General features: G+C 46.4%; 1 protein-coding gene across 1 annotated transcript; it reads right to left on the reverse strand.

Moving 5' to 3' along the window:
• Positions 1-9,310: 9,310 nt before the first annotated feature.
• Positions 9,311-12,257, reverse strand: kcnk17 (potassium channel, subfamily K, member 17). Its single transcript, XM_070920812.1, has 5 exons — positions 12,042-12,257; positions 10,802-10,916; positions 9,917-10,083; positions 9,647-9,815; positions 9,311-9,561 (listed from the first exon to the last, which is right to left on the reverse strand). Exons 1-5 carry the CDS (start codon positions 12,255-12,257, stop codon positions 9,311-9,313), a joined length of 918 nt encoding a protein of 305 aa, XP_070776913.1.
• Positions 12,258-13,385: the final 1,128 nt, after the last annotated feature.

Here is a 13,385-nt window from a genome sequence, read left to right on the forward strand (position 1 = left end):
GAAATGTTGAAGTGTTTCTAGTATGTGCTTCCTGTTTGTTAAGTCACATCTTATGCCACCTCTTTGTAAAGGACTATTTTTAGCGTGTGCACAGTGTGAAACGACTGAAGAACCACTTCCTCGCCCCATTGTTTTGTGTCTGTGTGTGTGTGTTTTGTTTTGGTTTTGTTTTGGTTTCCCCCGAGCTTCACGGTGGGAAAGAAGCCGTGCACAATCAGCCAGCTAATTTGCCACTGGTCGGTGTGTGTATATACGTGTGTGTGTGTGTGTGTGTGTGTGTGTGTGTTCTCTTTCGTGCGCGCATCTTTTACAGTCGGTGTTCCCAGACGCAGATCACAGAGATCACAGAGACACATAATTAGCACTTTCAGTGCTAAAAAACCCCAGAACATTTTCACGTCACATCGTTTCGATGGTTCAACAGGAAATTGAAATAATGCTGAATAACATTAACAGCCTCTTTTTAAAGTCAGTGATCTAAGCTTACCTCACATTCATTCAAACGGCTACTAATTCAGCATGAGATACTTACTGTTTAAACTTTGTTTTTCATTCGATATTCCAGTACAAAATAACAATTATGCGTTCAACTGAAAACCTGTGTGACCAGCTGAATAAGCACATCTTTGAGGCAGGTTAGCATACATTCAAACGCAAATTGCAGGTAGCCTCGAGGCCAGGTGCTGCACTGATTTCACTGCTGAGGATTCTGGGAGTTATTGCACTGAGGAGAGTTAGAACCTGTTGGTCCACCATGCAAATCCTGAGTCCTGTACTGCATGCGAGACGGCACAAGCTCACACCTGATAGCGGGTTGCGCTGGTGGACTTTTGCAGACTGCCTTTGGGGACTGCAGGTTGTCGCAATGAATCACTTTACTTACGCTGCGGGAACTGTTTTTTTTTTTTTTATATCCTCGGTCCTGCAAGCTCTTTGGCAACTTTTTCTCTCCGCTTATGTGCAGCCGTGCAACGCGATCCCTCCCCGGCGTCCTCAGCGTGGAGGGACATTAAATGAGGCAAACAGACACAGTCAGTTCAACACGGGGCTTTGTGCTGTGTAAACCTGTTCCCTGGTATCACGCTGAAAACGACATCAGCATGAAAGCAACCACAGAGAGAGAGGGGAGGGGTGTTTGAGGCCTGTAGATATTCATGATGTCCCGGTAGTTTACACAACAACACCCGTCAGCTCGTCACGGGGAGCGCTAATAAGCATGTGAACACAGCTGAACATGCATAATGCATCTTGTGTGGGGGGGCTTTCTGAGGTCTGAGAAAATAACTCGTAGGCTACTAAGTCCTCAATGGACAGCCTGCGTTACAAGCTGGGGGAGTGAAAGATTTTACCAGGCGTGGACGGCCTAACCAAGAGATGCTATAAAGTTGCATCATGGGAGGCATTTTTTTTAGTTTGACCCTTGCGAGGGACCAAAAGTCTGGACATCTTGTCCTCTGCTGCATCAATTTTGTCATTTTATTTGCCCCTTATCTGTTCCCCAACTTTATGGAAGTGCGATACTAACTCGCTGCAGTAACCTTTACCTTTACCTTTGCTTTGGATGATAGCAAAGTGGGGCGAATAGAGAAGAACTGACGACTGATTAAGGAAGTGAACAGCGCAAGTGGAGCTCTGACTTTTTTTGCGTGTTTGTGTGGTATTTCAAAAAAAAATAAATTCTGTTCTATTTTGGGAGGTCCACTCAGAGCCAGTTGTTGGTGTTTTCTGGGGTGCCGTCATGAAACCAATAAATGTGAAATATAAATGTCTCCATCTTTTGGTTTCTGATTCAAATACAGGACAAGTGATTGACAGAGCAGATAGTCCAAAGCAGGAACATTCAGCCAAATCAGTCTTGCGTTGAATTATTATGAGCGGTTCAGCGGTACGGTCTCTGTGGGCCACAGCTGCTTTGTTCAAATCCCCGCAGCCACCTGAAGGCAGCAGGACAGATTTGGATGAAGCACGGCCGTCCACTGTGTTTACCTTGTCGAAAGACATGCAAAGGAGACCACACGCACCTCTACACAAATCACATTCTGCTCACTCGTCCCCATTGTCCAATGGACACCGTGTATCTGCTTCAGATACGCTGAGGGATTATGGGCACATTTATGGGCGGAGATTCACAAAATTTACCTAAACTAAAAAAAAAGTAATTTAATAACCCATTGGATTGTCTGGTGCATACGAATTTGGACACTTAAATAAAACGGTGGAAGGTAAATGTACTGTACGGCAAATAGGTCCATGTGATTTTGAACTACAAATCCAAATCCTTGGATCAAAGGCTCACATAGTCTTGAAATTGATGTTGGAATGGAAAGGATGAGGTCCGAGTGAGACTGGATTTAGGAGTCTGTCACGTGTTAATGCTCCCGTGGCTCCACATTCGAGACATTCGCCGTGAAGGACGAGTGGTGCGATTACGCAACAGAACGCAAAAGGTCACTGCGTCGTCGGCGCATGAAGTGCCGGTAGATTTACCAGGAAAGCAGCCTGCGCCTTTCCTTCAAGTCATGGAAAAAGTCGTGTCACTTCGCAAATGCGCTCATTAGGAAAACTGGATAAGGATAAGGCGCTGGTCTTGAGTATGCTTCTCAAACGTCAATATTGACCCACTTGGAAATGGTTTTAATTATCGCAAGGTCTCCAGTGACAGCTTGGCCTGTCAAGTTATTCTTAATGGATTCATTGTCCAAACTATGGAGCATTCCCTCCAAAACGGCAGGGCGGTGGGGGTGGGGGGTGGGGGGGTAGAAGCAGGCAAGCAGTTTTTTTTTTTCTTTTTTCTTTCTTACACGTTGCCGCTCTCTTCTCGTGCACGGGCTTGTCTGAGCCGCAGCCGAGGGTATAAGCCAGAGAGGAAATGCTTTGGGATGAGCGAGGGCATGCCATTGGCTGCTGGTGCAACCACAACAAAGATCATCAGCGCGCGAGAGTCATATCAGAGTTCAAAGTTTACCCCCATTATCGGGAAACGTTATCGCGTGTATCGTTTAATAGCGAGATTACACGACTAATTACTCAGAAATCTGTGCCTGAACTGAAGGATTAATGCGAAGTCTCTGACCTCTCAAACCCTCGCCGTACCACAGGAAGGTCGCAGAAAGCCTCGTATGGCAACAGTCATGGCTCACAGCAGACGTCGCGGCACCTTTCCTCTGTGGCGGGAGCGTGAACATGTAAGCCGGCGGCCTGAGGAAGGCGCTGTAGAGCACCTCGCTGCGTCCTCTGTCAGCGCTCAGCTCCTCTCTCGCTGATGAGGCTGCTTTAACATCTACCGGCAGGCCCAATAAAACCGCTCTATGACAGTAAACGCTCACCAATAAAACCTTTGAATCAATCACACGGGTTTCTGCTAACCAGGGTGGGGAGGGGACTCTCCATTTCGGGGGGGGGGGGTTTACAACATTGTCTGACAATTACATAAGGATTTACCAGCCGGTGTGAAGTGGCTTTATGGTGCGGAGTTCATACTATCACAAGGGCAACTTCTTCCTGATGAACAGCTTGCAAACACAGCGGCCGACGTACAAAAACTTGAGATTTGCTTTGCGGCTTCTTGAATACCCAACACCCTCCCCTTGAGATGTTGAAAGTTGTGGTTTCCAGAACATTAATGGCTGTATTTAACGGGGAAAAGAGCCAGCCTGAAAGTCGGTGTTTACACCGTCGGTAGCCTGGACTCCGCAGCGTGGCGGCTGCCTCGGCTGCCTCAGCTGTGTGGCCTGTCAACAAGAGCACACCCGCCTGCGGATCGGTTAGTCACAGTTCATGACAGGTCACTCAAGGGAAGTTTCATTTTGAACGTTTCACACCGGAATGCATTCCTCGCTCACTGCATACTTTTTTTGAAAGGGAGATCGTAGAAAAAGCTGCGTTTTTGTGTCTGATTGGGGTCATATTGTGGATTTGCGCTCCAGGTTACCTGTAATGTCGAGTGAGTCAAAGAACAGACATGCAAACATGCATCTGGTTTTTGTGTCCCCTTAAGTGACCCTGAATCTTTGCACTTGTGCGGGTCATCGGGGAGAGTGTAAACAGGCCACTGTTTCAGCTCAATTAACCCAGAAACATGTCGAAATGTGTGTGTGTGTGTGTGTGTGTGTGTGTTTTTTTTTTCCCCAATCGGTCAAGTCAAGGTCAACTTTTATGATCTGTAATCTACAAATTATAGTCAGTAATGTCACAAACATGTTTGTGCTCTGTAGTGTTCTGTTAAAGGTGGGGGGGGGGGGGGGGGGGGGGAGGGGTGAGCCCCGCAAACAAAGTTCCTCTGCAGTAAAAAAAGGTTACGATGTAGTGCAAGGATAGCCAGAATAACAGGCCTGTTTTTCTTTTCTCACAGACAAGCGTTTTAGGAAAGTTGAGCCCTCCTGTAACTCAACTTTCAATGGAAACATTTGTGATTTGAACAAAGTCAACCAATCATCAGCTCCCACGAAAACGTCTTCTTCTTCCTCTAAAGCAATCTCTGCCCTGCTTCTCATGGGAAATGGCGTTTGTTAAAGGCCCAGCAACATGAGATGGACCGCGTCTTTGTGGAGACACCGTGGAGACGGGGGATCTGTTCTGAGGTCGGATTGTTACAAATGTCACTGGGAGTTTGAATGAGGTTTTTCTTGCTTCCAGTGAATTCCGGTGTTGAACTTTACATCTACACCATCACATCACCAGGTCCAAATTTAACTATCTGTTGATCACTCTCCCGCTCAAGTGACAGGTGAGTCGCTTTCCACAAAACGAGGTCCAGAAGGAGGTCCTCAAAGTGCTTGCTTCGTCTGACTAACTGCCCAAGACCCAAAGTGATTAAAAAGCAGAAAGTCACAACCACCAGATGGATTTTTTTTTTTCAACCTGACCTCGTCATGTATACGTACAGGCGTGTTAATGAGTGCTCACGAGGAGGTGAACTTTCACAGCGTTTTCGGGCAGGTCAGCGTAGCCCGGGACTACTTTCTGCCCGCTCTGCTCTGTTGTTAGTGAGATCGTTTGAGAGGGGCCTTGCACCTTTTCATTGACTCAGCACACAAACCCAGCGTTTAGCCTGCCTCCTCGCAGCCTCCAGACGTTCACACGTGTCACGGTGTATCATCTGCCTTGTCTGCTCCAGACTTCGTGGCCAGTCCCTCCGCTTCCTGTGGCCAACTCCAGCCCCATTACAGTAACTGTCGGGATATTTGCGTGAAGCGCAGTCGATGTTTCCTAATGGACAGTGAGCAAGAGGGGGGGGGGGGGGCACACCCAAACACAGACGTTGAGCTGCAGAGTCATCGACGGGGGGGGGGGGTGGGTCAAGCCCAGAGCGTTAGCCGTGAGATGGAGGAGGCCGGAGAAAATACTGCACACAGGGCTTCTGGAGGCAGGATGTGTGTGTTGTCCTCCCATTGGCTCAGAGCGGTTAGTTCAGGTCCAATGAGTGGGATGGAGAGGGACACGCATAAGGCAAACACATCAGCTGAATGATACAAGAGCCAAATGTGAAGGAGGAAAAAAAACAAATTGTCGCTAACCTGGATTAACAGGAGAGCAGAGATAAGTGCAGTGAAGAGCCTTTAATAATTACCCCCGTAACATTTCCCCGGGCTCACGTTGGCTTTATCACTCGCGACTTCAGACTTATCTCCATCTGTGTTATGATTTTACAGCAGTAATGTTTTTCTTTGCAGCCCCAGCTCGGCTTTATCTTCCACAAGCTGTCTTCTGTCACCAGTGTGGTCGATGATTAATAACCGCAGGAATGCTGCGGTGCTGCTGACGAGGCGTTAATACGGGTCAAACTGAATATTTCAATTCTGACGGCAAGTTAACCGCAGGGCTGCGAGCGCAATGGCTCATTCCCTCACGAGCGCAAAGCCGGCAGTTAAACTGAGACGTGACCTGCTGAAATGTGTTGACCCTAACAGCTCGTCACTGAATCTGGACGGACACAAGTTCTTGAATTCTTAAAAAAAACAAAAAAACAACAACAACAACACAGACCTCTGTGTGTGCATGCGTATGTAGGGCTTTGTGTCGTTTCCTGCGTGCCTGAAGAACATGCGACTATATTAAGTGAGCTGTCAGCGTGATGCGTCGGGGTTGAGCGTCCTCTTGCCTCCGTCTAAAAACCTTACCATTCATTTTGTGCATCGCTTTGGGTTGACATACATTTAGCACTTGAAAGGCGTTCTTACTGTACTACTGTTACATGAAACCCACACCAACAGACACACCCGCATATTTCAAATATTTTTTCCATAGATTTAGCAGTGTGTGTTACATGAGATTCGTACGGAAGCCCCCGAGAGGCAAGTGTGTTTTTGATTTAAGACCAGGTGAAAGAAAGGGTTTTTGCCAGGATTGTCTTTGGAAGTTCCTTAAAAAAATATGTTTTCATCCGTGAAACAGGTGGCTAGAAAAGTTTTTGAGTTTTATTTTCTCGCATGCACTCTAAACACAAGGCACATACTGTATATTGTGTGTTGGTAAGTCATGCAATGTAACCGTCATGTATTTCTTTTGGCTACAAAAGTATTTTAATTGGCGCTAAGCTAAGTCACAAAAAAGATATCTTTGATTTTTCTCACTTGCCTCTCGTGGCTTCTGTAGATTTGTTATGCAAGTTGGAATCCGCATGTTAATAAACCTGCATATACTGTGTTTTCACCAGTTCCCACTGGTAAAAATCCCAGCAACGTAATGGAATTCACATTCAGGATGTAGAGGATCACCCACCATTGAGTAAGGCTTTCCTCCTTTGTGCCGCACGAAAGAGAAACTGATGACAAGACTTCAGAGCAGATTGAACACACTCAGACCAAAACCAATACTGCATGAGTCGGTTTCTCTTCGACTTCTCTAACCCGTCTGTCTCTCATCTCCAAGCCTGCACGTTGCTACTCAACACGCAAATCAGTAAAAAGAAGGTCTCAAATATATCGTTTCATTTCTTTTTTTTCTTTTTTTTTTTCTTTTTTATCAAATTTTACTCAAACGGGAAGAAATTCTGCATTCTGCACTATTTTCAGCCGCGGATGAATCCACACTTAGTGAGAATTGAAAGCACAGGATGGTCTACAGTGTGTATGGTGTTTTTAATAGTGTTTGGACAACAATGCTCGTAGAATCAGCTCACTGTTGATTTTGATCATTTCTTGCAGTTTCTTCACCATAATAAAAATATGCAATATTGCCAATCTTCTATCTATCTTTTTCCCCCCTTCCTTGTTTACTTCCATTACTTCCTTTTTATTTTTTCTAATCAATCGTGTCTTATTGCATTGCAAACTCTTTCACAACACTCCTTCCTTCCTCACAATGTATGATAAAGCCATTTGTTGTTGTTTGCGGGGGGGGGGGTGCAGCGTACGTGGCAATCTGCAGTTTGATTTGAACTACGCCTGGAGACAACACTCCTCGGGTAAATCGAAAAGACAGATGATGAGGATGATGATGATGATGATGATGGGGCCAAAAATCGAAAACCACACATAGTCAACAACTATGAACAACTAGTGGATTAGACAGAGCAAGTGAGAGGCACCCGTCCTCTCACACATACTGAGTCCTCATTGAACCGTGGCCAAACAGGTATGTGGCGCTCACAGTCCCGTCACTCTCACTCCATTTCCCCCTCACACTCCCCCCCGCCGTGCATGCAGAGGATTCCCCCTTTGCTGCCTTCTTCTTCTTCCTCTCTGCTGCCTGGAATTGTGCCTTTTTTTTTCTTTCTTTCTTTCTTTCTTTCTCGTCTTCCGCTCCATCTCTTCAGCGCGTTCTCATTTTCCATCCTCTCGTCCCCGCTGCTTTTGCCGCCTGTCTTTGCCATTCTCTCCTCCTCAGCGCCCTGTGATGTATGAGCCTCAGCGTGGGTCATTGTCAAGAGAAGTACGGAACAAAAACACCAACGCATGAACGGAATCACGATTGTACACGTTTATTTATTTGATTTGATTCAAGAAATGACATTGGGTGGACGTTCCTTCCTAGAATGTGTTCTCCTTTCCACCGGGACATCACATTCTTCTCTGAAGCGTAGGAATGTACTGACTGTGAGGATGCGTGATCAGCACGGTCAGATTAAATGAACACCGTTCAATATCCAGCATGTATTTGCTGCTTTCCCTCTGGTTTGAACGGTTCACGTCTCCAGTGTCGGTCTACTAACACCTCCTAGTGGACACAAAGCTAATTTCAGCACAGGCGAGCTGTGCGTCTCTACACAGGGCAAAGAGAACAAGTGGTTATGATGATAATCTTAGCGTCAATATACTGCAGACATTCAAGACTCTAACAGTGTTTTAATAGTTGTTAATTACATAACATGAAAAGCAAACAGGGAAATATTTACTGTAATCTAATTACATGGATTGCTCTGTCCCCCCCCCCCCCCCCCCCACTTCATTTAAAATGTAAGTAAATGCTGCTCAAAGTGTCCCCTATTTGTCGAATTTAGATATTAGTTGTTAGCATTTTAATAGTGTGTTTAAAGTATGGTCAACAACAACAACAACAACGTCATATTACTTTTAAAATGTAAATGAAATAAATGACACACTTAACTTATACAGTGATTCCAAAACAATTTCCCCTTCAAATATGTTGACAATAAATCTCTGACTCTCGTGTTTCTGTACATTTTCAACAAGTCGTGGTAAACCAGAGAGACTCTCTTTCTTTTTTTTTCTCCTTTTTTGAAAGAACGTGCCACTGAGGTGCCAACGTTGAGCAAAGGCAAACCACATTATTTACATGCATTTTTAAATGGTGGTCCTGACTGTCGACACCAACACTCGAAAACACCCGCCGCGTGGCCTCTGGCGGTCAGTTGCAAGATGCCACTGAGTTGGCGGAGGACTTGGTTGGCGGCTCAGTGGGGTGAGCAACACACTGAGAGGCCAAAGAGCAACAGGCGCACTGACCACTGACCCAGAGACAGATACACGGGGCAAAGTGAGCGCTGACCCAGTATCCCTCCCTAGGTAGATTAACAAGCACGGGAGTGGAGAGTCATTTGTTTACAGTTTGGGAAACAAAGTGCTAAACAGCATGTGGGCGAGCAAGCAGACCTGACTCAGCAAAAATGAGTCAATATTTCAGTGGCAGTTAAGGAGAGAGGGATCGAAAAATTCCAAAAAAAAACATTGCTCGGTCACAAATCATCACGGGCTCTCAAGGTTTACAGCCTTACAACACACACACACACACACACACACATCCTGCGATAGCTTAGCCATACTCCATAACTGATGCCTGTTCCCTGATCTACGGACAGATAATTCTACAGCTAGGTCACCTCACTGAAATCTTCAGCTTATTTCGTAGATTACTGAGTTACTGGAGGCTTCTTGATCTCCTCGTCCTCCTCCACCTGTGTGTCTGGGGTGTCAGTCTCTGCGCTGCCGGACTCCTCCTCCTGCCGCTGCCCGCTAAACCGCTGCTTGAAGTGGTTGTTGAGCCGCTCCAGGATGTCAATGGAGTGGTTGACGAGCAGGGCCAGCCAGGCCAGGCCGAAGAAGATCCACGAGGCCATGAGGATGCTGTACCACTCCGGGTATGCTTTGTCCGGGTTACTGTCTGAAAAGGGAAAGACTCGGTTAACGTGGCGATCAGCCTCGCGAGTGTGTTTTTTGCTTCTCAGGTGGCGACTGCTGTGCCCTACCTGCCACGAAGTCACCGAAGCCGATGGTGCTGAGGGTGATGAAGCAGTAGTAGATGGCCTGGGCGTAGGTCCAGCCCTCGTGCTGCTGGAACACAATCATGGGCACCACGAAGAAGAGAACTGTTCCAGACAGGTAAGACACCAGGTGGACAAAAAAGCGGGTACACCTCTGCGGGGAGACGCGGGAGGGGGAAGAAGTGAGTCACGTGCCGAAGAATCATAACGTCGAGGGCGTACTTCATCATCAGACTAAATGAAAGATCTCCTCACCCTTCGCCCGGTCTTCCCCTCGAGGAAATCAGAGATGTTCCTCTCTATAGCAAGCATGTACTTGCCCACCCTGTTGAGCACCACCATGTTGAGCGGGATGCCAACTACTGCGAAGAACACGCAGAAGATCTGGCCGGCAGTAGTGCTGGGACTTATGTTCCCATAACCTGCAAAACTGTAAGCTGTCAGTATCTCATACTGTAAGAACTGCAAGGTAGTTTAATGAATTCTTCCACTATATATATATATATATATATATATATATTGATTTGCGTTGCATATGATTGCCTGGCAGTCAATTATTTTCAGATGCCTCTTGCTCCCAGAAAGTGTATCACCAACCAAATGCTTATGTTCAGGTTATAGATATTCAAAAAGAGGGTGAAGGTTTGGGCAAATATGCTGAAGGTCCCAGCTCTCATTAATAATAGTTCAATGAGTCCTCATTCAGGGTTCATTCGTTTATCATAATAAATCCTGCCCCCTAATGTTCATTAACAAACAAGCGTCACCTTTGAGGCAAATACACAATGAAACAAATGAACGAGGATTTCAAAAAAAAGCCCACCTGCTGCTCAGAGATCTTCCAAAACACATTGGACATAAATGCTCTTGTGTAAGAAATGGTCATTTCCCATATTACTCGAAACGAGAGGCTTATTCATACCGACAGGAATACAACTTTTGATGCCATTTTTGGGATCTTAAATTGTCCAATATGTTGCATGTTTAAACACAGGGTAAACTCCTGTGTCAGTTATTCCAACACAAGATTAAAACCCGCGTCATCTGGGTCGCTGATATGAAAGAATAATAAATCAGAGGTGTTCAGCTTGTTTAGGCAGAACTGTTGTGGGGCAGGATTATAAATCTCTTATGTCTAACCTATAGTTGTGACCACAGTGGCAGCAAACACAGCTGAGCTGGTGAATTTCCAGAAGCCATCAGTGGTGTAGTTGCCTTTCAGACTCAGGCCCACCTTGGACGCATCGTGAACAACCTGAAGATAAGAATGACAAAGTGGGTGAAAAAAGAAATTAAAAATGCTCAAACATAACTCAGACAATGCTGTATTCCGTGGACTTGGGCCAGACTTTATGACTCACAGTGGTGTAACTCTTGCACATATTGATCCAAAACTCATTTGGGCACCTTTGAGGTCAATGTGAGCATGCCACAGAGAGGACCCCTCTCAGCACTGTGTCAGGCAGAGCAGGCATGTTGACACAGTCTGTTACATAAAGGTCTTGAGGGCATCACCAGTGTGGGAAATGACTCCAAAAGGAATGCACAACAGTCTGAGGTCCTTGAATGCAGCTATGGTGCGGCCCCAAACAGGTGTATCACTGTAAGCGTTGCCTTATTTCAGGACAGGCAGACAGGAAATGGATCAGTTTTATATCTTCATACCTTGATGTGCCACTTCTCGGATTTCAGTTCTAACACAAATCTGAGCAGAATAATCAGATAGATTGTTTTTGCAAACACACAATGCGACATAGCACGTGACTTTCAAGGTCTAAACAAATCTCGCCAAGTTTGGCTGCTGTGCAAATCAAGTCGGGCCGAGGCAGCGAAGACCGTGCAGGCCCGGGCGGCCGGTATTTGCATGGACGAAGTGGCCTCTTTTGGCGCACAAACGCCAGTCAGGGGCTTCAAATGGGGCTCCTCGCTTTCTGATCAGAATTCCTACACTGCCCTTCGGCTGCTTGGAGCTGCTAATCAGTGGCAGAGTGGGTCATTGTTCTTGTTTAATCTGTATTGCTGAATGGAATGAAAATAAACACCTGCTAAATATGAGTCTTACATGTATGAGGTGGGGGGTTTTAGCCACTATGGAGGAGTAAACAGTCAAATATGTGTGCTGGCTGTAAAGAACTATGCATTTTGCGAAACTTGTGGATATGCTCGAAAAGTAGCAGGACTGTGGTCCAGATGTAAATTCAGTGTTCTCTCTGTAAAACAGGTAAACGGCTATACAGATGTGGGTAATAGCAGACGTTCGCTTAGACTGCAGTTCAGACTGACCCCGGTGGTTTTAAAACATTTCCCACCCGGGGAGAAGGGCCGAGGATTCTATCTCATTAACCTGCGTCCTCTGATGCCCCGTGTTTCTGTGCCTCACCTGAGCCACTTCCTCCAGGCCATCTTGGTTCAGGCAGGCGTACGTCCTGAGCAGCTTCTTCTTGCTCGTCAGCAAAAGGCTGATGTCCTTCTGTCCGAGATCCCCCTCCAGCTTCCAGAAAACCACCCCGCCGATCAGCACGTAGGCCACGTAAACCACCCCGAGCATGAGGATGGAGGGCACCCGCGCCAAGTTGAGCATCTCTTTTATTTCCATCTTTGGCTCCCTGGTAGGACGTTTTTGCGGATCCAGGCAAGCTCAGCGTCTCGAACCTCTGCAGCCGGGGACAGCGAGGAGTGAGGGTTTACCTGCTCGTCTTCTCGTCATCCCATGCATCGGAGGCAAATGAACCTCCACCCGCACTACTGTTTCAATCACCCAGAGGGCCTGCCATGCAAATCGAGTGGAAGAAAATGAGGGGAGAGGCACGGGCAGAGGTTGGGCTGTAGCTGATGACTACGGCTAAGGTCAGATTTAGGAGTGTCTGCCCATTGAGCCTATGAGGTCATGCAGTTTGCTTTAAATCCAAGACCAGTCAGCAGTCTGATTTCTACAGGCACTACACAATCTCTAGGAGCAACGCCACAAGTCCATTTCACTCACTCTTCGGGACAACAGTTCTCATACTGACAGCTGTTGCTCCGCCAACAGTTCTGGCCAGTTAAAGCCATCCTCCTGTATCCCAGCTGCCTGTCTGGGATCAGTCCCCCGGTGGGCGCTCAGGTCACCTCACATCACCACCGTGGTTAATGTGTTTGTTTAAGACAGCCCTCCGTGCTCAATTCACCAAGGGTTTGCCATCAGTGCACAAATGCACGATCACACACACACACACACACACACAAAACACACATGTCGCACTTGCACGGTGAGACATGGGAACATTCTAATAAAGCGGTTGGGTGACATATAATACAAGTACATAAAGAGGAGCTCAAAAAAACAGCAATTCATAATTCTGGAAAAACACAACAGGATCAAACGGACACTAACAAAGTGAAAGTATTCATCAAATCTCTTAAAAATGCTTGTGAGTTGCTATCAAAGGACACTTTGGACACCACTGCTCTTCTTCTACCGTCAGTAGGAGAAAGTCGCTTCACTCGTACTCTGCGAAGACACTTTGCGCTCTCAGGTTGTCTCTGTTCTTAGACGTTTGATAAATACGGGGCCCCCGATCTCATCCGCTCTACTGACTCTTCGGCTTTGACTGAGGTAGAATCGTCAGACCTGTAATGTTTTTGACGGCCTGTTGCATAATATATTCAAACAATTCTTCAGACAAGGCGGCACATAATTATAAAGTGAAGCATTTACAGAAGGAATACATATGCTGCAGCAAAT

Source organism: Enoplosus armatus, chromosome 15 (assembly GCF_043641665.1).
Source record: "Enoplosus armatus isolate fEnoArm2 chromosome 15, fEnoArm2.hap1, whole genome shotgun sequence".
Taxonomy (NCBI): domain Eukaryota; kingdom Metazoa; phylum Chordata; class Actinopteri; order Centrarchiformes; family Enoplosidae; genus Enoplosus; species Enoplosus armatus.